A 25723-nucleotide genomic window follows, 5' to 3' on the forward strand; every position below is an offset into this window, starting at 1 on the left:
GGGGTAAGCAAAAAAAATCTAAAAATAAGTTAATTCAAGAAAAAAATTCTTACCCCATTGGCAGATATTTTTGCTTGTTTTTGGGCACAAATTCACTTAAATGTGATATTTTTGGTCTCAAAACTAAACTTATTTTCTTAGGTCATTTTGCTCATCAAGAAAATACATATTGATTGAAGAATTTTTAGTTATTTCTATTGAAAACAAGACAAAAAAACAAAGAAAATGTCTTTAAGATTTTCAAGAAAAATAAATCTTAGTATTTTTGTCTTGTTTACAGTAAAAATATCTAAAAGTTCTTGAATTAAGATGCTTTTTCTTGACGAGCAAAACAACCAAAGAAAATAGTTCTAGTTTTTAGACCAAAAGTGTCAGATTTGAGTGATTTTGTGCATAAAGCAGGCAAAAGAATCTGCCTATGGGGTAAGCAAAAAAATCTAAAAATAGCTTAATTCAAGAAAAAAATTCTCACCCCATTGGCAGATATTTTTGCTTGTTTTTGGGCACAAATTCACTTAAATTTGATATTTTTGGTCTCAAAACTAAACTTTTTTTCTAAGGTCGTTTTGCTCATCAAGAAAATACATCTTGATTGAAGAATTTGTAGTTATTTCTACTGAAAACAAGACAAAAATACTAAGAAAGTTTCTTTAAGATTTTCAAGAAAAAAAATCTTAGTATTTTTGTCTTGTTTTCAGTAAAAATATCTAAGAATTCTTAAATTAAGATGCTTTTTCTTGATGAGCAAAATGACGCAAGAAAATAAGTCAATTTTTTAGACCAAAAATATCAAATTTAAGTGATTTTGTGCATAAAACAAGCAAAAAAATCTGGCAATGGGGTAAGCAAAAAATCTTGAAAATTTTTCTTAAACACTAAATTCAAATAAAATTCAAGAATAAATTTTTAATTGCTTGTTTTATGCACAAAATCACTTAAATTTGATATTTTTGGTCTAAAAACTAGACTTATTTTCTTGGGTCGTTTTGCTCATCAAGAAAATGCATCTTAATTTAACAATTTTTTGATATTTTTACTGAAAACAAGACAAAAATACTACCATTTTTTTTCTTGAAAATCATTTTTTGCAGTGTGGTGCAAACAACAAAAAATGTGATGTCCACGTAGTCTCAGAAAGAGTATATACTATTTTAGAAAGACTACCTTGATATATAGATTTTTCCTGCTCAGTGGTAGAGCATTGCGTTAGCAGCACAAAAGGTCGTGGGTTCAAACCCAGGGAACAAACATACTGATACAATGTATACCTTGTAATGCACTGTAAGTCACTTTGGATAAAAGCGTTGCCAAATAGAGACAGAGCGCCGTTATGCAAATTTGAAAACCACGTCCACCGGGGGGGAAATCAATCCAACCGTCTCCATTGACTTTGTATTGCGAGAAGCCGCCTCCTTGTCATTTCTGGCTTATAACAAAAAACTGAATAATGCCTAAAAGCTGCTGTGTGACAATATGTACAGCTAACAAGCCAAAGAACCCAGAAATAAGTTTTTATAAGCTGTCGAGCCGTAAAACCCAGCCTTTAAGGAGAATAAAGTGGATCGCCGACTACGTTTCCCCCTATTGGACGCAGTTCTACTAATAGTATTACTATGAAAAGTTGCCTGTATCCATTTTTGTGTCTTTAAACACTCGTTTTTTGAAGTCGACAGCTTATAAAAACTTATTTACAGATTAAACTTAAAAACAGAATAATACCTAAAAGCTGCTGTGTGACAAGGTGTACATCTAACACGCCAAAAAAATAAATAAATAATTTTTTATAAGCTGTCGACTTCAAAAAACGAGCGTTTAGACACAGAAATGGAAACAGGCAACTTTTCATAGTACTCCTATTAGTAAAACTGCATCCAATAGGGGAAACGTAATCGGCGATCCACTTTATTCTCCTTAAAGACTGGGTTTTACGGCTCGACAGCTTATAAAAACTTATTTCTGTGTTCTTTGGCTTGTTAGCTGTACATATTGTCCCAAAGCAGCTTTTAGGCATTATTCAGTTTTTTGTTATAAGCCAGAAATGACAAGGAGGCGGCCTTTTGCAATACAAAGTCAATGGAGACTGTTGGATCGCTTTCCCCCCCGGTGGGCGTGGTTTTCAGGTTGTGACGCGCTGCGCTCTGTCTCTATGCATAAATGTAAATGTCATAAAGCATTGATGAGCATACAGGCTTTCAAATCGGTCTGATTACAAACCTTCAGACAATTATTTTCATAGTTAGTAACACTAATGTACATCTTTAAAAAAAAAAAGACCTTGTGGGGACATTTTGAGGTCCCCAAGATACAAGCTTATAAATCAAACAGAATGATGTCGTTAGGGTTTGGGTTAGTTTTGTACAGTATAAAAACCATTACATCTATGTCCCCACAAAACATGGAAACCAGAATGTGTGTGCGTGTGCGAGTGTGTCCGTCCTGGATTTTCGGACCACAGTAAACATTCCCCACTGTGAAAGGCCAGAGTGGAGATTAGTCTTGTTGACCGGGCAAGGACACCCTGTCAGTGAACGTTAGTGAGCGACGGGCGTGAACGAACACATGAATGCACACACATACACACAATTGTGCTCATTAATATATCTTCTGCATCATCCATCATACACACACACACACAAACATTACACATACACTCTCACCACACAACACAATGGGGAAGTTAATCTTTGTAAAGCCACTTGCATAATCAAACAACAGATCATTTAGTCACTTAAATCACAGTATGCTGTACACACAAAAGTAAAAACTTAATCTGTAACTAAAATAGCCTCTCCAAGAGGATAAATCTTACAAAAATCATTTTGGCACTTCAAAAAAAATTATTGTACAGAAATGTGTAGTACATGAAGGGTATTAGCTAGTATATATAGTACTGTGCAAAAGTCTTATGCTGCGTTTACACTAACCGCGTTTCAGGCGTCAAAATCGCTTGAACAATTTGGATGCAGTCGCGCGTGTAGAGCGGAGTAGATGCACGGAAAAAGCAAGCATTTGACGCGCATCAGAGGGAAACTCCGCTTCTTGTGGGAGGGGCAAGTGCTATACGGTTGTCTGTTTGCAAGATGACTGATGTTGATTGTGCATTTATTGAGAGTTACCAGTTTGTATTTGGTAACCTTACTATAGGGGTAAAATAAACGACGATGGTCGATAAACGTCACGTGACTCAAAAGTGAAGTGTGTATTACAACTTACCAGGTTGCCCGATGTCCTCACTGACACTCTTCCAAGCGAGGTCCTTTTTATTCCTGTCTTCTCTATAGAAATAAGAACTTGTGACGTATAGCTCCGGGTGACTGCTTACGGAAATATCAAGCGTTGGTTGAATGAGTGACTCCGGGCGGGGCTGCCACAACAGCAGCAAGCAGGCTCCTGATTGGTTAGCGCGGCGCGAAATTCCGCCAAAGTTCAAATTTTTTTAACTCGGGAGTCAGCCGCAAATTCGCGTGAACCGCAAAATGCAGAAAAAGCACCATTCGCGTGTACCGTGCGTACCGCGCAAAACGCTCAATTTGCGCTTTTCGCGCAAGCTCACGCGTGAATAAGGCGGAAACGCGTCTTCTGCGGCGCTGAAGAGGCATTCGCCGCGGCGCGGAAGACGCGTTTCCGCCTCATTCGAGCGTGAAGCTTGCGCGAAAGGCGCAAATTTAGCGTTGTGCACGGTACACGCGAATAGTGCTTTTGGTGCATTTTGCGGACCTCCTGAAACGCGTCAACGCGTCTTCACATTGACCTAACATTGAAATCACTCGCGCTTCTCGCCTCTACCGCGGTTGGTGTAAACGCAGCATTAGGGCACCATGCAAGAATTAGTGCCAAGAGAGGTCACACTAAACACAGACGATGCCTAAAGAAGACATTTAGTCATTTTAGACATTTTTATTTTTTTGTACATATTTCCTGTATTTTTTTTTGTATCTTATTAAAAATAAATATTGTAAAATAAATATGGATGGACATTCAAACTTCTAAAACAACAAGTCTGGTGGTGGTCGCCAAAATACTTTTTCACAGTACTGTATATAATAATTAGATGTACAGTATCATGGTACAAAATGTGTGAATGATTAAATATTGATATTTGTACCATGAAATTTACATACAGGTAACACAACTGATATAATTACATTTTGTTAGAGGTCTATAAACTAATGCATTTTTTCATTTAAACATGTTTATTTGTCATGATATGGTTGTCAAACAATTCATAAATGAAATGAATTAGTTTTTCTTCTTTTCTTTTTTCAAAAATGAAAGCTTTATGTAAAAACTGTAATAGCCTATATCCTCATTTAGATAGCTAAGTAAACATGTGTCTAAATATTTATACACTGCATATCTATTCCAATTCCCTCAGCGTCCTATAAGTGTGTGGCTTGTTTTTTCTTTTCTTCCCTGTCTTGCGTTTAAAACATGCAGCATTGACAGTGCAATTACAGGCTAATAAAACCCTGAAACAATACACCTTTTGTTCTCCTCATGCTGATGGGTAATTCAATAATGTCTACATAATCTGATAAATAAAAGCACAAACAATAAACAAGGACTCCAGAGGTGGCGAGATCGACTAGTCGTAAGGTCCTCCAAAGATATCTCGCTCATAAACCCATATCATTATACAGATGTGTGTTTTTCGATGTTTGCCTACAAAAAAATTACATAAAATGATGCATTGTGGGATTGATTATGTGAATGTGTTTGGAGATCTTCTGTTGGAGTTTGAATGTTTTACCATTTAATATATTTAGTAAAATCGAATAATTGGCTGCAAATCGTGATGATGGATAACTTGTTTATTTTTATGTGGTATGTTACGACTTCACCTCATTTGTTTCAGAAGACAGAAAGCTGTTCGTGGGCATGCTAAACAAACAGCAGTGCGAGGACGATGTGCGACGTCTTTTCGAGTCATTTGGCAGTATCGAGGAGTGCACCATCCTTAGAGGTCCTGACGGAAATAGCAAAGGTTTCTTTTTATTTCTTTATTTGCACTGTGTGACTGGTTTTAATAATTGATATTTCATAATGATCAGAATAATTTCAAATAGTGTATTATCAGATTTTTGTCGTGTCATACATCGATGACGTGTGTATTAAAGTGTGTTTCTCACTACAGGTTGTGCGTTTGTGAAATACTCCACTCATGCGGAAGCACAGGCCGCTATTAGTGCTTTACACGGCAGCCAAACCATGCCTGTGAGTGCCAACGTGTCTGATCGTGCACTTTTGTATCGTTGGCACATTGAAGGCACATCCTATCCTCATACTGTGTGTGTGTGTATTTAAGGGCGCTTCCTCCAGCCTGGTGGTGAAGTTTGCAGACACAGATAAGGAACGGACTATTCGACGTATGCAGCAGATGGCTGGTCAGATGGGCATCTTCAATCCGATGGCCCTGCAGTTTGGAGCGTACGGTGCCTATGCACAGGCAAGTACTCTCTCTCTCTCTGTTAATCTTTCTCTCCTGTTATTCACTATTCCCAAAAACTGCAGCGTCTCAGTGCTGTTCAATGGAAAATCTGTTGACTCCAGAGTCTTGTTTTTACACAGTGTTATATTTATTTACAGTAGCCTATGTGTGTGCGTGCATGTGTGTGCATTGGCTGGGTGTTTTCCCTCAGGTCCAGCAGCAAGCCGCACTGATGGCATCAGTAGGTCAGGGTGGATATCTCAGCCCTATGGCCGCTTTTGCTGCCGCACAAATGCAGCACATGGCCACCATCAACGGCCTCCCAGGAGCACCCATGACCCCAACATCGGGTGAGATTACACACACATACAGACAAATGTACTTACATATGGCATTTACATAGACAGTACGGCACAGTAGTTCAGTTTTTGATATTTTAAAACCTATGTAGTCAGCTCAAGCAGATGTTGTTATTATTTTTTGTTTTACTTTAAATGAGCTGCTTAGTTTGAAAGACTGCTCAATGGTCTCCTCGCTCTCGTTTTTCTGGGTACGCCCCTCAGGTGGGAGTACGCCCCCTGGCATCACAGCACCCACGGTGACCAGCATTCCATCTCCAATCAGTGTCAACGGTTTTACAGGACTGCCACCTCCTCAAGCCAATGGCCAACCTCCAGCAGAGGCCATGTTTACCAATGGAATCCATCCTTATCCAGGTATTACATTATTGAAGCCCATTAACCCTTTTCATGCACAAATACAAAACAAAAGTATGATCAATTTTACTTTCTACGCTTAGACTTGCTTCTGCCCATTGTTGGGTCACATATGGACATTTTATTCAAACCAACATTTGGGTTTGTCCATATTTTACCCAGCCATAAGTGTAATTCTGAATAATGATTTGCACTATTTTGGCAATGTTGATATCTGTAAATTAAAACAATTAAAGGGATAGTTCGGCCAAAAATGATATTAAAACCCATGATTTACTCACCCCCAAGCTATTCGAGATGCATATGTCCATGATTTTTTTAGTTATTTTAGAAAATGTTTTACATTTTTAAGTTCATCAAATGTAAAGTTACAGGGTCCACTCCTTCAAGTCCAAAAAAATGGGCATCCATCCTTCATAAAATAAATCCAAATGGCTCCACGATGATAACGAAAATAACTAGCTTCCGGTAACGCCGCCATCTTAGTCGGGTCCGCATTGAGAGCGTATGCAGTTTACGAAGGGTTCTGTGTTGCTGCTCTGTGCCCCCGCCCTCCGAATTTGTCATACGTCGCTAAGAAAAGTGCATACACTATGCTGATACTCTCTCCTGAATACAGAGGAGTCTTAGATGGTGGCGTTACTGGAAGCTAGTTATTTTCGCTTATAAAGTTTTAAGAATGGATATTTCTACAACAAAACGACGCAGTTTACCCTCAAAAGGTCTTTGTTTATAATCGTGGAGTCATTTGGATTTATTTAGGATTTATTTAACCTTTTAAGCGTCACCCCACCCTATTGAGTTAAATCTACACTCTTGGAGCTTTCAAACAATATACAGTTTGTCATGATTAGATAAGAATTCATATGCAAACATTGAAGTAAATGTAGTCTTTCTGCTGGTGGGACAGTGACATTTAGCAGAAAATACATTTTTTGAGGCACACTCTCTTTATAAATGAATCAATTACTCTCCCTACATAATTTATTTTATAAAACACTGTTGAAATGTCTATTCTGGAGGCTTAGACCTTTCCAACGATATATAGTTTGTAGTGATAGATTAAAATTTACATCAACAATATTAATGCAGACTTAGGTGTCCCGTATTTGGGACGGCGACGCTGAATGGACACAAATTTTTTGGACTTGAAGGAGTGGACCCTGTAACTTTACATTTGATTAACTGAAAATCTAAAACATTTTCTAAAATAACTGAAAATGTGTTTATGTCTGAAAAATTATGGACATGTGCATCTCAAATAGCTTGGGGGTGAGTAAATCATGGGTTTTAATATCTTTTTTGGCCGAACTATCCCTTTAAGAGACCCTGCCTGTAAAAACCCAGCTAAAGTGATTTTTTATGAGTTACATCTTTAATTTCTTGATACCTTTAAGGTCAAATCGAACTTTGATGCTCCTAATCTCATAATTAGATTATGAGACTTTAGCCTGGATTTCACAGACAGTCTCACATCTTTGCGTTTAGAAATTGTGGCTGTATGATAGTATGTGTTGTCCACCACAGCCTAGTATTAAATACAAGCTTGTCTTCAGCAACATCTAAAAGCTTTTGTAGTCGTGAGATTTATTAGCGGTTTCGTTCGAGTCTGTGTGTGTTGTTGAGTCGTTTTATGTCCAGTATCACAGAAAAAAGCAACCGCTTGTCTCCCGGCTGTATCCCAGTTTTACAGGAGGTGGTCTTTAGGGAAGACTCGGAGAAGGGCGGCCTGGGCGTGGCACAGAGGAGTTGTTTTGGGGTGCAGGGAAGCTGTTTCCTGTCGTCGCTTTCAGAAGGTACCCGACCTCCCTCAATCTTTAATTAAGATGCGTTGTTAGTGTCGTGCAGTGTTATGTTACTGTATGTGTTTGTTGTATACAGTACTGTATGTGTGTTTATGAGTGCCCAGTGGAAACTAATACTTTATGTCTGGTGTTGTCAGACTTTGTGCTGTTGTCGTTATAGCGTGGCTATAGTTGTATGCATGTATTTTAATGCACTGTAGGGAAGTGACCTACTATAAGTCTTAATATCCTAAAGAGACAGCTTTTCTGAAGTAGCTTTGCATTGTTTATCCGGAGCAAAAGCACATTGGTGATAGTCCAGAGTTTAATCACGCAATGTTACAATTACCAGCCCAGATCTTTAACCACTATGATATATTGTTTACTAACCCTTTTGTCGTTCTATAAGATTTTTCTTTCTTTCAAAGACAAACGAGTTAAATGCATATGTGACCCTAGACCACAAATCTAACCATAAGTAGCTTGGGTATATTTATAGCAAGAGCAAAAAATGCATGTGCTCTCAAAAGATTCATCGTGATTAATCGCATACAACATAAAAGTTTGTGTTAAATTTCTTAAACATAGTAATTACACACAATACACATGCAAATATATTATGCAAACACAAACTTTATTTTGTATGCGATTAATCGCGATTAATCTTTTGACAGCCCTAGTTAAAATTACTTTTTTTCCCAAAAATCATTACACTGTAAATAAGCTGCATTTTTGTGTTATGTCAACTTATCACAGGTCAAACCTTAAGATCATGTTCTATGAAGATATTTTGTAAAATTACTACTGTAAACATATAAAAAATATGTATTTATCAGTAGTAGTTTGTGTTGCTAAAGACTTCATTTGGACAAATTTAAAAGCGATTTTCTCAATATTTCGATTTTTTTCCTTCAGATTCCAGATTTTCAAATAGTTTTATCTTGGTCAAATATTGTCCTATCCTAACAAACTATACATCAGTGGAAAGCTTATTTGTTCATCTTTCAGATTATGTATAAATTATGGGGCCTTTCATATGTCGCACCTAAAACGTGTGGAAAACGCTAGGTGCACTGCTTTTTCCTTCTTTCCAAAGCGCTCGGGCAGTTGCGCTCCTGAGGCGTCTGTTGTTGGACCGCAATTATGAGCTACTCCTCTATTTTTCTGCTGAGGTTTCAAAGTAACGGAAAAGGTGAGGAAGCTGATTGGTTGGTTCTTGTCACATGACCTTTCTGAAAAGTTGAGATGTTTTTAAATCGATACAGTGTGAAAAAATAGACGTCACACCGTCTGGGCGTCGCTTCCGTTATGAGCATTCATGCCACACGCTTATATTTGAAATAACCAACTTGAGCGCGCAAAAGACGCGATATGTGAACTTATCTAATTCAGCACGAACTGTCACTATATGAGTAAACAAAATTTATATATGTGTAATACATTTTTTACACTATATGTGTAAAAAAAATGCATCATGATTTTGCAAGTCTTTTCAACCTACTTTTTTAAGCTTTGGCTGTGAAAAGTTGACATAACTTAAAAAGTTACGTTTCTTAACAATTTCATCATAATTTAAGTTAAAGTAACATAAAAATATATATGGATTGGACAGAAATGCTGCGTTTTTTTTAAAAGATTTCCGAAAAACCTGATGGTAAAGCAGGGGTTGTCAAACTTAAGGGTTGCCATTCAATTTATTTAAAACTGCATTAATGCTCTATATTTAATACAAGCTATACTTTTGATCATAGCTTGTATTACTCAAGCTATCATTGAACACCCCTGACCACTCGATAAGTTTCACGTCTTTGTAAACGAAAGTTTAATGCATTTTAGAAAGGATTGTTCCAGTGCACCATTAAACGCATTGTAACGGTAGGAGCTGAAACACAAACACCCAAAAATTCTCATAAAATTCATCATAAACAATCTGAAAACAGGGCTTTAAGTGTAAAATACCGAACTTGTCCTTTAAATCAAGATGTATTTTTTTTATGAACAAAATTACCTAAGAAAATAAGTCTAGTTTTTAGCAAAATCCACTTAAATTGTATATTTTTTGTCTATAAACTAGACTTGTTTTCTTAGGTCATTTTGCTCATCAAAAAAAGCATCTTAATTTAAGAATTTTTAGATATTTCTACTGAAAACAAGACAAAAATAGTAAGAAGTAAGAAAGTCATTAAATGATTTTCAAGAAAACATTTTCTTAGTATTTTTGTCTTGTTTTCAGTAAAAATATCGAAAAATTCTTAAATTAAGATGCTTTTTCTTGATGAGCAAAAAATGAGCAAAACTTAGATGAAAAACATTAAATTTAAGTGATTTTGTGCATAAAACAAGCAAAAAATCTGCTAATGGGGTAAGTAACTTTTTCTTGAATTTTTCTTGAATTTAGTGTTTAAGAAAAATGTTCAAGATTTTTTGCTTACCCCATTGGCAGATTTTTTTTTTTTTTGCTTGTTTTATGCAAAAAAATCACTTAAATTTGATATTTTTGGTCTAAAATCTAAACTTATTTTCTTGGGGTGTTTTGCTCATCAAGAAAAAGCATCTTAATTTAAGAATTTTTAGATATTTTTACTTAAACAAGACAAAGATACTAAGAATTTTTTTCTTGAAAATCATTTTTTGCAGTGTGCAGTGCAGCATAATGGCTTTGACCTTTGTGCCAGGAGGCTAAAGTTGGTGATTTTAGCTCCAGCTATACTGAGAGTTTTGCTTATAGAAATATAATAAAGTGTATCATATTTCTCTATTTTTGTTGTTTTGAAACGCCATAAGGGTGAGTAAATGATGACCGATATTGTATTTTTGGGCAAACTTTTACTTTAACTGCTTTCGCTGTGACATTAGCCATCCATCAAGTAAGTCCCAAACAATCCAGAGATCGGGTGCTGAAACCTTTACCGTGACAGTGTTTTACCGTTAACTTACCGAGCCGTACGTTTGAGTATTGGTGTTCGGATAAAAAGTAAATACAGCATCTTAGCAGACTGAGGCAGAATTGGTTTTATTACCGTGAAAGCTCTTAGCTGATTGATGTGCTATGTAAAGGTGTGGGTCTATATTGTTCTCCATGCGCTCTCTGGCTGCCTTTCCAACACTCGGGCAGCGGGGAAAAGCTTGGCAGGGCCTTGCTAGAGCCCCACGGCTTAATTGTTTAAGGTGGACTGTATGGAGGGATGATGGGAGGGGGAGGGATTGTGAGGTAAGCTCCCGAATACACTCGAACAAACTCAATGACCCCCGTTGTGTCGCTAACACTCTCGTCTGTTATGTCTCTCTCTCTCTCTCTCTTTCTGCAGCTCAGAGTCCCACTGCAGCTGATCCCCTTCAGCAGGCCTATGCAGGAGTCCAACAGTATGCAGGTCTGTCACTCAACGTGAGGCCGATCGGCCGTTTGTGGTTTTCCTGTATCTGAATGTGCCGTGTCTACATAAATAAATGTTAAGGGTGTTAAGTTAATGAAAACCTGTGCGATGGAATCGGAGTTGCGCATCTGTTTTGTGACACGTTGGCATGTGTGTGTGTGTCTCAGCAGCCTTCCCCGCCGCATACGGACAGATCAGCCAGGCTTTTCCCCAGCCACCTCCCATAATTCCACAGCAACAGAGAGAAGGTGAGTCTGACATCAAGAGACACGCCACATGCTCCAAGACAGGTTCATTGAATATGTACAGTGTTTTGGGTTACTAGAGGAATACCCCATGCTTTTTTAAACCCTAATGTGTATTGACTGCTTCCCTGTGGTTTGCTGTCGATTGCCAGTGACGATCAATGATTCGTCCCTCAAGAATTAAGTTTACGGTTACAATTACATTTCAAACAAACATTGTTTTACTGAAGAAGTTGTATTAGCAGTGATGCGCAGGTTGATCCAAAACGATTACCCACGGTTACGGGTCATCCAAAAATATTTTTAATGATATTCGGGTCACGGTCGGTCGGGTCGTTTAAAATAAAGATGCCAATTAACTATTTTAAACAATTACTACTTTTAAAAAATGCGGGCCAGGGAGCGGGTCGGGTACAATATCTATTTTTAATTTTTTTTGCGGTCCGAGTTGCGGGCGGGTTAGTTGAAAACATCGGTCAGGTGTGGGTTGTTTATACGTTTATACACTGATAAGCGTCACATTTTTTGTTTTAACACACAAGACATTGCATTATTATTAACTCATTCCTCGCCAGCATTTTTATTAAAAGTTGCCCGCCAGTATTTTTTGTGATTTTCACAAAAGTTTCACAAAATGCCTTTCAGGAATTTTTTTTTCTAAAAATATATAAACATACAAATATATCAAATGAAAGAACAAACCCTCTGCTTTCAAACAAACAATAAACAAACAAACAAACTAACTAACTACATGGGGAAAAACGTTTCATCCTATTTATATTTTTTCTCTGCTTATAAACTCTTAAATATGGATATTTTTCTTTAAAATAATTTTTAGCAAAAAGCTGAAACAAACTAAATGGGGAAAAACGTTTCATCCTATCTATATTTTTTCTCTGCTTATAAACTCTTAGATATGGATATTTTTCTTTAAAATAATTTTTTTAGCAAAAAGCTGAAATAATAGCATTTTTGTGTAGGAATTTGGATCAGATTCAGAACGATTATCAAAACATACACAGAGTTTAAAATTAGTAAATAACGTTTTGGCGTCAGTGTTTTTATAAATTTGGTAAGTGGATAATCACGGTTTTGCAGATTAACATAAAAAAAATTTCAGGAGCACTTTTTTATGCAAATGTTTTCTTTTAATTTACGAGATAACTCGTCAATGGCAGGGAAAGAGTTAAGTGTTTCACTCTAAATTAATTTTTATAAATGAATGTTAAAGTGAGTGTTAAAGCTAAAGTTAAAGTGAGTGAAAAGAATGATACAGATGTTGTTTATACAATTTAAAAAAGTTTCACTTAAATTCAATCAACTTGAATATACAATTAATTTCAACTTTCTTGACTAGTAATAAGTTGCTATAAATTATAAAAAATAAAGTTCAAAATAACTTAAGCTAATTCAACTTTATTTTTTATAATTTATAGCAACTCCTTACTAGTCAGGAAAGTTTAAATTAATTGTAAATTCAAGTTGATTTAACTTAAACATATAAGTGCAACAAAGAGTTGTTTTACAGTGTATACGCTCACTGCAAAAATTATTTTCAAAAAAAAAAACAAATCTTAGTATTTTTGTCTTGTTTTCAGTAAAAACATCTAAAAATTCTTAAATTAAGATGCTTTTTCTTGATGAGCAAAATGACCTAGAAAATAAGTCTAGTTTTTAGACCAAATATATCAAATTTAAGTCATTTTGTGCACAAAACAAGCAAAAAATCTGCCAATGGGGTAAGCAAAAAAATCTTGAACATTTTTCTTAAACACTAAATTCAAGAAAAATTTGCTTACCCCATTGACAGATTTTTTTGCTTGTTTTATGCACAAAATCACTTAAAATTGATATTTTTTGTCTTAAAACTAGACTTATTTTCTTGGGTCATTTTGCTCAAGAAAAAGCATCTTAATTTTAAGAATTTTTAGTATTTTTCATGTGGAACAAAACAGTAAAATTATGAAATCTAAAGAACACATGGTTATCTGTGTCTCGTCTCCCTCCAGTGGTTGATGGGGTGAAACAAAGAAAACATTATTTAAAAATAAAAGTCACATAGTTTTAGGATTTATTACCTAGCCCTAGTTGATCAAACTTCAGATGTCGTAAAGTATGACATAATTTGTTTAAATCTGCAGTTTCTCATCCATAATTCACACAAGTTTAAGTATAGATATGGTTTTCTAATTGCAGTTAAGTTCAGGGGCCTCATTCATAAAACTGTGTTTAGGATTACCAAAAGTCTACGTACACACAAAAGCCAATAATAGCATACGCCAAGAAATAGGACTTATAAAACAAAGCAATGTTCCCTTTATAAATCACAGATCACCTGCAAGTGTGCGAGTACATGAATCATCCTCAGACCCCGCCCTGCAAGCCCATTCTCCCATTAAGTTTTTTTTTTTTTAATAGATCACAACCTTTGTGTGGGAACTGGCATATGCACATTTCCAGCCCCGTTTTGTGTGTACGCACAGTTTATAAATGAGACCCCTGTTCTTTTTAACTGGAATGCAAATAGGAAGTTGTTCTGTGTTTCTCTTTCAAGCCAAGTCTAATTTCACCATCTGTGTCCTCTTCTCACTGTACTCCCCTCATTTTCATCTACTTATTTACGTTTTTTTTCTTTCTCTTACTTTCTTGTCTAACTGCCTCTCTAATCCTTCATATCCCACAATCCTCCTTGTCTTTGTCCCCTTGTTTCTCTGTCTCCAGGGCCGGAGGGCTGTAACCTGTTTATTTATCACCTGCCTCAGGAGTTTGGGGACGGCGAGCTGATGCAGATGTTCCTGCCTTTCGGTAATGTCATCTCCTCCAAAGTGTTTGTGGATCGGGCGACAAACCAAAGTAAATGCTTTGGTGGGTAAAAATGATAAGACACATGTGAAGATTACTCTCATTCCTACTCACACTATTAACATTTTTACCTCATTTCTCTACCACAGCGAAGCTTTCCAAATAAGACAAAACAATAGAGGTCTAGCATAGTATGATGTCCTCGCATTGCAAAAATAATTATTATTTGTATTTTCGTCTTTTTTTCCATTAAACATCTATCAAACATTTTTTTAAACATAAAACAGAATGTACTTGAGATGAAAAACGCATTAGTTCTTAAGGGGGAACTAGTTAAGGAACCAAAACAATTTTTTTATAGTGGTCATCAAGTGCCTCAAGTGCCACGAAACACAATTTATTCTGTGAAGCACAAAATTAGACGTTGGGAAGAATGTTGACATCTTCAGTTCCCATTCAATTTCATTATAAAATAAAAACAGCAATGTCACATTCTTCACAAATTCCCTCTTTTGTGTTGGAAATCATAATGCAAATCACACTTAAAGGTGCAGTGTGTAATTTTTAGAAGGATGTCTTGACATAAATGCAAAATAATATACAAAACTATATTATCAGGGGTGTATAAAGACCTTTCATAATGAACCGTTATGTGTTTATTACCTTAGAACGAGACCTTTTAATCTACATACACTGGGGTTCCCCTTACATGGAAGTCGCCATTTTGTTCCGCCATTTTTATACAGAAGCCCTTAACGGACAAACTTTTTTACTAAGTTGTCTCCGACGATGACATGTTTGTCCGGTGGCAGCTACCGTAGCTTCTCTATGTGTTTCGAAACCGAGGGGTGAGCAGTGGACTACGCCGTTGGTTTGCAATTTGCAACCAATTGCTCACCGCTAAAATTTACACACTGCACCTTAAAAATAACCCAGCATTGAGTCAAAAAGGGACAAACTCAGCGGTTGGATTAAATTAAACCAAAACATGATTAAATTTGACCCAACAATGGGTTAAAATAAAATATTTTGGGTTGAAGCCAGGGTTGCCAAGTCCATTATGTTGCTGCGGGCTGTTTTGGAAGTGACCCCAGCACTGCAAAGAAAGATTTTTAAGAAAAAAATTAGTATTTTTGGTCTAATTTTTAATAATAGACCAAAAAAATTGTGAACATTTTTCTTAAACATTTAATTTAAGAAAATTCAGGAAAAACTTGCTTACCCCATTGGCGGATTTTTTTGCTTGTTTTATGCACAAAATCACTTAAATTTGATATTGTTGGTCTAAAAACTAGACTTATTATTTAGCCCTGGAAATGTGAATTGTAGCAGATGAACCTTGCAAATTGGGCAAGAAAAAATGTTCTTAGTATTTTTGTCTTGTTTTCAGTAAAAATATCAAAAAATTCTTAAATTAATTTTTCTTTTCTCAAGAAAATAAGTCTAGCTTTTAGACCAAAAATATCAAATTTGAGTGATTTTATGCATAAAACAAGCAAAAAAAATCTGCTAATGGGGTAAGCTAATTTTTCTTGAATTTAGTGTCTAAGAAAAATGTTGAAGATTTTTTTGCTTACTCCATTGCCGGATTTTTTTTGCTTGTTTTATGCACAAAATCACTTAAATTTGATATTTTTGGTCTTAAAACTAGACTTATTTTCTTGGGTCGTTTTGCTCATCAAGAAAAAGCATCTTAATTGGGGAATTTTTGGATATTTTTACTGAAAACGAGACAATGATTTTCTTGAAAATCATTTTTTGCAGTGTAGGTGGGTTTTGCTGTGAAAACCTGGCAACCCTGGTTGAAGCAACCCAGCAGAGGTTAAATTACAACCCAATGGGTTGGATTCGTCCCTTTTTGGCCCAAAACTGTACCCAGCATTTTTTAGAGTGTACGGATTCGGAATAACTTCGCAATTTTCATTTTCAGGTGAACTATTTTAATTTAGAACAAAACAGTGGTTTAAGAAAAAGCTTTTACATTAAAAACTAAATGTTTTTCTAAGTGAATCTACTTTGCTTTAAGGAGGTTCAGATAGTTTTACTGAAAGACCAGACAAAAATACTGATTGCGAGTGATTTTTTGCAGTGTCGTCAGTGGAGGACATTAGGCTGTAGTGGGACTGCAGAAGCGTGTTTGTATATCCCGTTTGCAGTAAACGTAAACCTCTGTATTTTAATTAGTGCTATCTTAAGCTACAGTGGCTCCTTGACTTATCAGAGGCATCGCATGCATGAACAAACAGCGGTATTCGATTTGCACTATATATAAACCTCCGCTGTTAGCACGGGGAGCTCCAAAGAATTAGACGTGATGATGTGAAATGCTGAGCTGGCTGAAATTATCGCACCACCTCAAGATGAAGAGAATGAGAAAATGGGGGGAAAAATTAGTGTCGGAGTGCTAACTGGCAGAATTGTGCTGTCAAGTCAGCAGAAGTTTGTTCATTGTATGCCAAAATGCTTTTATTGATATTGATAATGTAATATCAAGTCGTTTCTTTGGTGAAAGGATAGAACGGAATTATCTACAGTCGAAACCGGCAATTACATTTCCGAGACTGCATTGCCAACTAATAACCAATCATCTTCAAAATGTACAGAATTTAAAAGAAAATGAAACTCTGATAGCCGGTTCATAACTGCGTTTTATTATAATCACATAGTACAGTACATTCATACTTTTGGTTCAATGCCAGTTGCAACTTATGAAAGTTCCTGTTAATAAATTTAGTAGCTGCAGTACAAACTTACAATACAATACAATAAATATATATATATATATATAAAATATATATTTTATAGCGCATTACTATGCCAAACAGTTAAAGGGACACTCCACTTTTTTGGAAAATATAATAATTTTTCGCTCCCCTAGAGTTAAACAGTTGATTTTTACAGTTTTCGAATCCATTCAGCTGATCTCCGGGTCTGGCGCTATCACTTTTGGCATGGCTTGGCACAGTCCATTGAATCTGATTGGACCATTGGCATAGCGCTCAAAAATAACCAAAGAGTTTCGATATTTTTCCTATTTAAAACTTAACTCTCCTGTAGTTACATCGTGTACTAAGACCGACAGAAAATTAAAAGTTGCGATTTTCTAGGCAGATATGGTTAGGAAAAATGTCGAAACTCTTTGGTTGTTTTTAGCGTGATGCTGGTACTCTTGTCAGGTTCGGTGGATTGTGCTGAGCTGTGCTGGGGGTGGTAGCGCCGGACCCGGAGATCGGCGGAATGGATTCCAAAACTGTAAAAAACAAATGTTTAACTCTAGGGGAGCTGGAAATTAGTTTTCAAAAAAGTGGAGTGTCCCTTTAATTGTATTTAGTAGGCAAGTTAAAGGGATAGTTTACCCAAAATTCTGTCATAATTTATATAACTTGTATACATTTCTTTGTTCTGCTGAATATAAATGAAGATATTTTGAAGAATGTTTGTAACAATCTGGGGCACCATTAACTTGAATAGGAAAAAATAATACTATTGAAGTTAATGGTGCCCCAGATCTTTTTGGTTGTGAACATTTTCAAAAAAACTAAACTGATATGCAGAACAAAGAAATTCATGCAGGTTTGGAACAACTTGAGAGTTATTTTATTTTGGGGTGAACTATCTCTTTAAGTCCGATGATGTGCCAATATACAGAAATCCCATTAGCTTTTTACCCATCTTACAAGTATTTTACAAGTAGAGGGTTTTCAGAGATCAAGCCGGTAGCCAAACGCTACCAAGGCAATCCGTTGCGTTATTTTGTGATGTTGCATGTTGCTGAAAAGGGACGTTTGGCTAACTGCCTCTCTCTAAGCCTCGGAGTGACTGGATATTGTGTATTTAGATCTGCATGTTCTCTGTGCTTCTGATTCTTGATGATGGTGTATCACACGTATGCTGTTGTATTGTACAGTATGGATTGACTTTGTGCATATATGTTGGATGTTAAACATGTATCTGCTGAAACTGTGACATAATAATAAACGTTATAATGCTCTTCTGTCCATTCATTTCATCCCTTTGTCATTCTTTCCCATTTTAACCTTCCTGCACTGTAACCTATTTCTCTTCTATCCTTCATTTCTGCCTTTCCTCCATCCATCTGTCCATCTCATTTCATGTGGTTCTCTCTCTCATCCATCTGGTGCTCATCTTCTCGTCCTTTGTTCTCAGGCTTTGTGAGCTTTGATAACCCGGGCAGCGCCCAGGCCGCCATCCAGTCCATGAACGGCTTTCAGATCGGCATGAAGAGACTCAAAGTGCAGCTCAAAAGGCCAAAGGATGCCAACCGCCCATATTAGCCCCGCCCCCTTGCCCCAGCCACCCCTGACCCTGGGGGTGAAGGCCGCCGCTGCGCACAGGGAATAACAGGTCAGAGGTCACGTCGACACATACTGATACAACAAATCAAGCGACACATGCTATACGAAATAATATATAACGAAACCATCTGGTGATGCACATGAAGAAGTTTTCACATTACTGTACATTAACATTACAATAATCCACCTTAAATTTTAGCAGTGACAGGTCCTATTTAAACTTTACAGACAAGCCTTAATGCTAGTCCTAGACTAAGACAAATGATTAAAATATGCCAGTGGCATTGCTTTGTCTCGAGATACACAACAGTAACGTCTTTTTCTAAGGCATGTTTTATAAAAGATGCTTAAACATCCTAATTTAACTAAGGCCTAGTCCTGGTTTTTGCTAAGCTTTGTCTGTAAAAGCAGGCCTCAATGTTTTATTAATACATCTTGAAAGCGTTTTCGCTTACCTCCCGTTGTTATGTAGGGAACGCTTGATTTTTCTCCGTTTCCAGTAACGATCAGAGATGACAGCAGAGATCATTGTGAGGACGACATGTTTCAGAATTATAATGAAGTCTGAGAAGCCACAAAATTTTAAAGCAAGACACAACTGACAGCTGTGACCCACATTTTATATAGTATCACATGCATATTTATGTACAAGAGAGTATACGAGAGTAAAACATGATATAAAGAAAAATCTGATAGTTAAGAGGTACTACTGAAACAATAACACTTTTGCTTTGCAATACAATGAATTTTAACGTAACATACTGTAATGTCATTATAAAGGCAATGGTTGACAAGCTATAATAATTTTTGTATTTTACCTGAATGTTACTGTATCAGTTATTTATATTACAAACTAACATAATACTATATTTAACAAATATAACACCTTTATTGTCATTGCACAGTTGTTCTTTGAAATTTATGCGCACTAGTAGTTTAAAAGTTAAGCCAGTGGTACGCAGTTTTATTAAAAACACATCCAAAAAAGTAAAGTGCACATATAAACAAATATGTACAGAACTATGTGATGTTACATATCGACATTTTTATTTACAGTAGCATTGCAATCTCTATGAATAGAGAAATTCATTAATTCCATGTGTTATATCCAATCCGCTGGCTCGATCACATGTGTGCTCCTGAAGTTAAAATCCTTATGTGTAGTACTGTAAATTAGAGGTCTTCACGGGTCCACTTAGAACCAAAAACCTGAATTCCAATTTCCACCCTGATCGGGTCTAAAGACACAGGTATATTATTACACTGCAAAAAATGATTTTCAAGGAAAACATTTTAAAAAATCTTACATTTTTCTTGATGAGCAAAACGACCCAAGAAAATAAGTTTAGCTTTTAGACCGAAAATATCAAATTTAAGTGATTTTGTGCATAAAACAAGCCAAACAAATCTGCCAATGGGGTAAGCAAAAAATATTTTCTTAAACACTCAATTTGTTAGATTTTTTGCTTGTTTTATGCACAAAATCACTTAAAGGAACAGTATGTAGGATTGTGGCCAAAACTGGTACTGCAATCACAAAACTTGTGGCTAAAACTGGTACTGCAATCACGCAACTGGTGGCCAATAGACAAAATGACAACATAAACATCAGTTGAGAGCTGCAACTCCACTTTTTAAATGACAATATCCTGGCCAGACCACTGTTGTCAGCGATATAAGTATTTGAAATGAACATGATTTCTTAATGTCTAGTGACATATCAGGGCCATTTTATAATTAATTGATATAAATTTCTTACATACTGTTCCTTTAAATTTGATATTTTTGGTCTAAAACTAGACTTAATTTTCTTGGGTCGTTTAGCTCATCAAGAAAAATCATTATAATTTAAGAATTTAATTTTTTTTTACTGAAAGCAAGACAAAAATACTTAAAAACTTTTCTTGAAAATAATTTTTTCCAGTGCAGTTGCCTCGGGTAATTTAAAATGAATGCGTTTTTGCCGAACGGACACGAGAAGACCATAACTATGTGCGTGTGCATCAATTTTCTTGGGGTTGTCTCGGGTCGGGTTTTTCTTAAAAAATAAAAATGTATGCACGTCTGGTTCGGGTAAAAAGTGAATTAGGTATTTTTGGGTTGACTAAATTTTTTTGGACCCGAAAATATCTCTACTGTAAATCCGTGAGTGTGAAACAGAGTAAAATCCCTGAGAATCCCTGAATAAGCTTTCATAACTAATTACGTTTTGTATTATAGCACTGTGGCATGTTTATTATATTATGTTATAAAATAAATGTATTTTACTAATCAATATTACTTGCTAATTCCCAAAAGAATACCACTGGTAAAGCAAATTTGCTATGACTTAATACAGACCGGAAAAGCGTTACCCCCCTGAGATTTTACCGGAAGTATGTATGGGGCGCCATGTGCATACACTGCAAAAAATGACTTTCTTACTTAGTATTTTTGTCTTGTTTTCAGTAGAAATATCTAAAAATTCTTAAATCGAGATGCATTTTCTTGATGAGCAAAATTACTCAAGAAAAAAAAGTCTAGTTTTTATACAAAAAAAATATACAATTTAAGTGAATTTGTGCTTAAAACAAGCAAAAATATCTGCCAATGGGGTGAGAGTATTTTAAGTGTTAAAGAAAAAATTAACTAATTTCACGATTTTTTTAACACCTCATTGGCAGATATTTTTGCTTGTTTTAAGCACATATTCAATAAATTGCATATTTGTTGTCTTAAAACCACTTATTTTCTTAGGTCGTTTCCCTCATCAAGAAAAACATCTTAATTTAAGAATTTTTAGATATTTCTGTTGAAAAAACAAAACAAAAATACTACACTGCAAAAAATGATTTTTAATGAATAATGAATGAATGGATAATTCTTAGTATTTTTGTCTTGTTTTCAGTAAAAATATCTAAAAAAAAAAAATTAATTAAGATGCTTTTCTTGATGAGCAAAACGACCCAAGAAAATTAGTCTATAGTTTTTTGCCAAAAATATCAAATTTAAGTGATTTTGTGCATAAAACAAGCAAAAAAATCTGCCAATGGGGTAAAATTTTCAAGATTTTTATGCACAAAATCCCGTAAATGTGATATTTTTGGTCTAAAAACTACTTACTTTCTTGGGTCAGTTTGCTCATCAAGAAAAAACATCTTAATTTAAGAATTTTTAGATATTTTTACTGAAAACAAGACAAAAATACTAAGATTTTTTTTTTTCTTGAAAATATTTTTTTGCGGTGTAGAGTCTGCAGTTTATGAGATTTGGAGCATCAAAGTTTAATTTTACATTGTTTTCGATCTTTGACATTACCTTACTCAGGCCATTTTGAAGATGTCAAGGTTATATTTTGACAGGATGTGCTTTACATTATGTAGGACGGTTTTATGTAGAAAAATGACTTTAGCTGGGTTTTCACAGGCAGGGTCAGATTTGCTGAAGTCTGTTTCAAAACCTACAGTCAGCATGACATCAAAATTCATCTTGTTTTCGTTCCTAATACACAATCTTGTAGTTAAACTTATTCATGTTCTTCAAAAACAATTTGTCTCCATAATGTTTCATCAAAATGTAATATTGTGCTCCGCCTGTGAAACAACTTTGCTTTTCGGTTGATGTCATGCAGGCCTTCGGGCTGCTGTTGTGGATAATGCAGTCTTTCTGAAATTTTACCCTAAGTGAACGCAGTAATTTAATGCAGGGTAATGTGAATGTATTGTTATGTCAGTAATAGTGAGTAATGAGATTTGAAAAAGAAGCTTTGGGATACGTCAGTATGATCTCAGAAATTAATTTGACTTTCTGACCAAGACATGAAGACTGAACGTCAAGTTAATGTCTGGGATCATACCGACGTGTCTCAAAGCCACATACAGTACATTCACAGAAATGGGTGTTGTGGTGTTTTTGGATGAGGGGGATAGTCCATCCTAATTGACTCAAATTCACGTTTGGCATTCTTGTATGATGTAGCCATTTTTGGATCATGGATAAAATCAAACTATTTTTCCCTTGGCCATTGTCTTTTACACAAAAAAGTCACGTTAGGGAAGTTAAATTGGGAATGCCATTTCATATTGACTTTAATCCGGCAATATAACAGCATATGATATTAAACAAGGCATCTTTCTTTTCTCAAGAGATCTGCTCTCTGGGGCAGGGCTGTGGAAGAGGGGGAGAGATTAGTCGTTTCCATGGTGAACATTTATCTCATATCTCTCCCGTCTCACATGCCCTCATCTAAATGAAGATGGAAAATCAATGCTGTGTCATTAATTTACCCTGCTGATGCCTTTTACTGGGCCAAGTTATTACCTACTTACATAGCTAGTGAGCCATCCACGCCTCTGTTAGCTGCAATAGACAGCACAGCACGCCTCCTGCACACATAAACCCCTCACCCCCTGCCAGCAACTATCCTTGATACATTAAACCTTGTCCGGCCACACTGAATCAAAAAAATTCTAAATATATCTTGTTTTTTTACTTTTCGCAAAATCTATGCTTACTATAAGAACAATTATCTTAAATTAATTTAACAGGGATAGTTCACCCAAAAATTTTTATTCTGTCATTCCTCAATTTACTAAACGAAAATATCTGCCTTTGTGTTTATCCGAACAAATAATTATTTTTTGGTTGGCTACAGTATTTCTTTAATTTAAGGGTATGGTTTGCACAACATTTAAAAATGTAAAAGTTTTCCTTTGCCTTTTTAATAAGTTTTGCGTACAGACGCCAGTGTTGTCAAAACAATCCACACTCACTCAGATCCACAAAAATCACTTAAAGGGACAGTAAGTAGGGTTTTAAGTGTTTTATTAATCAAAATCAATGTCTTTATTCATGCCCTCGTTGGTGTCAAATGACCTCTGCCAGTGATCTGACTTTTCTTTGTAAGCTTAGAATTTCTTCTTTTTACACACATTGAACGGGTAAGTCCAAGGAGGCTTCCATGTCGTTCCACCGTATTGATAAACTATAATAGCAGAGAGGGACAAAAAGCACTAGCCTACCAATGCGTTTTTATTCAGAGCTCGTGAGCCAGCTGAAACGGACAGGGAGATCAGTGATTACATAACGGCTACCATAGTTGCAACACGCATTTGGAAAAGCGAGGCGCTAGAGAGCACTGTTCGTTTGAATGCATAATACAATTTCACCACTAGATAGTGGTAAATCCTATGTATTGTCCTTTTAAAATGCTGTATTATGCATGTCAGGCTTGTAGTTGGCAATGCAATGATGTATGAACACATAATACATGTGCGCATGACGTCACAGGTTTAAATTTTTTGTGGTTTACACCGAAACATTAAAGGGACAATCCGCTTTTTTTGAAAATATGCTCATTATCCAGCTTCCCTTGGAATCCATTCAGCTGATCTCCGGGTCTGGCAATACCACTTTTAGCATAGCTTAGCACAATCCATTGAATCGGATTAGACCATTAGCATCACGCTAAAAAATAACTAAATATTTTCGATATTTTCTCTATTTAAAACTGGACTCTTCTGTAGTTACATCATGTACTAAGACTGACGGAAAATTAAAAGTTGTGATTTTCTAGGCAGATGGCTAAGAACTATACTCTCATTCTTCCGTAATAATCAAGGACTTTGCAGACATAACATGGTTGCAGGAGGCACAATGATATTACACAGTGCCCGAAAATAGTCCCCTGCTATTGAAAGATACTAAGGGGACTATTTTCAGCTGCTGCGTAATATCATTGCGCCTCCTTTTAATTTTCTGTGGTCTAAGTACATAATGTAACTACAGAAGAGTTAAGTTTTAATAGGATAAATATCGAAACTCTTTTGTTATTTTTGAGCGCAATGCTAAATGGTCTAATCAGATTCAATAGATTGTGCTAAGCTATGCTAAAAGTGGTAGCACCAGACCCGGAAATCGGCTGAATGATAAAAATAAAATATTTAGCTCTAGGGGAGCTGGAAAAAGAGAATTTTTTTGAAAAAAAGTGGAGTGTCCCTTTAAGAGTATCGTTTACAAAAACATGCACACTGAAAACACACTTTTCAAAAATTTGCATTTAAAGCCTCTTAAAACGCTTCTGTCATGTAAATTAGGGTTTTTCAAACTGTGGGTCGGGACCCACACTGCAGTAAAATGACTTTCTTACTTAGTATTTTGTGTGGTTTGTAGTAAAAATATCTAAAAAATAATAATTTAATCGAGATGCATTTTCTTGATGAGCAAAAGGTTTGCGAGTTTTTGGACAAGAAATATACAATTTAAGTGAGTTTGTGCTTAAAACAAGCAAAAATATCTGCCAGTGGTGTGAGAAAATTTTTCTTGAATTAAATGTTTAAGAAAAAAGTAATCTTATTTCAAGATTTATTTTTTTTACAGATTTATTTGCTTGTTTAAAGCACAAATTTACTTAAATTTTATATTTTTTTGTCTAAAATCACATTTTTTTTCTTAGGTCATTTTGCTCCTCAAAAAAATACATCTTAATTTAAGAATTTTTAGATATTTCTACTGAAAACAAGAAAAAAATACTAATACAAAAATAATAGTACGAAAGTCATTTAAGTGCACTGCAAAAAATGATTTTCTTAGTATTTTTGTCTTTTTTCAGTAAAAATATAAAAAAATCATAAATTAAGATGCTTTTTCTTGATGAGCAAAACAACCCAAGAAAATTAGTCTAGTTTTAGACCAAAAATATCAAATTTAAGTGATTTTGTGCATAAAACAAGCAAAATAAATCTGCCAATGGGGCAAGCATTTTTTTCTTGAATTTAGTGTCTAAGAAAAATGTTCAAGATTTTTTGCTTACCCCATTGGCAGATTTTTTGCTTCTTTTATGCACAAAAGCACTTAAATTTTATGTTTTTGGTCTAAAAACTAGACTTATTTTCTTGGGTTGTTTTGCTCATCAAGAAAAAGCATCCCAATTTAAGAATCTCTCGACATTTTTACTGAAAACAATACAAAAATACTAAGAAATTATTTTCTTGAAAATCTTTTTTTTTTGCAGTGTAGATGCTGCTAAAAAACCATTACACCTATAAATGCCACCTTAGATATATATACTCTGAAAACAA

The 25723-nt window shown here is 35.5% G+C and overlaps 1 protein-coding gene across 5 annotated transcripts in view; it reads left to right on the forward strand.

Annotated features, from left to right (window-relative positions):
- Nucleotides 1-25723, forward strand: part of celf4 (CUGBP, Elav-like family member 4) — a 128063-nt gene that overhangs the window by 98666 nt on the left and 3674 nt on the right. The window contains exons 4-13 of one of the 5 annotated variants that reach the window (XM_055179728.2): nucleotides 4859-4984; nucleotides 5135-5214; nucleotides 5306-5446; nucleotides 5640-5778; nucleotides 5992-6144; nucleotides 7830-7940; nucleotides 11237-11299; nucleotides 11470-11550; nucleotides 14269-14352; nucleotides 18517-18714. In XM_055179728.2, coding sequence (XP_055035703.1) covers nucleotides 4859-4984; nucleotides 5135-5214; nucleotides 5306-5446; nucleotides 5640-5778; nucleotides 5992-6144; nucleotides 7830-7940; nucleotides 11237-11299; nucleotides 11470-11550; nucleotides 14269-14352; nucleotides 18517-18644 — 1106 coding nt within the window. In that variant the 3' untranslated portion in view covers nucleotides 18645-18714. Of the gene's footprint in view, nucleotides 1-4855; nucleotides 4985-5134; nucleotides 5215-5305; nucleotides 5447-5639; nucleotides 5779-5991; nucleotides 6145-7829; nucleotides 7941-11236; nucleotides 11300-11469; nucleotides 11551-14268; nucleotides 14413-18516; nucleotides 18715-25723 lie in introns of all 5 variants that reach the window. The other 4 variants (XM_055179727.2, XM_055179726.2, XM_055179724.2 and 1 more) reach the window with 4 other exon arrangements.

The sequence above is a fragment of the Misgurnus anguillicaudatus genome, chromosome 9 (genome assembly GCF_027580225.2).
Source record: "Misgurnus anguillicaudatus chromosome 9, ASM2758022v2, whole genome shotgun sequence".
Taxonomy (NCBI): domain Eukaryota; kingdom Metazoa; phylum Chordata; class Actinopteri; order Cypriniformes; family Cobitidae; genus Misgurnus; species Misgurnus anguillicaudatus.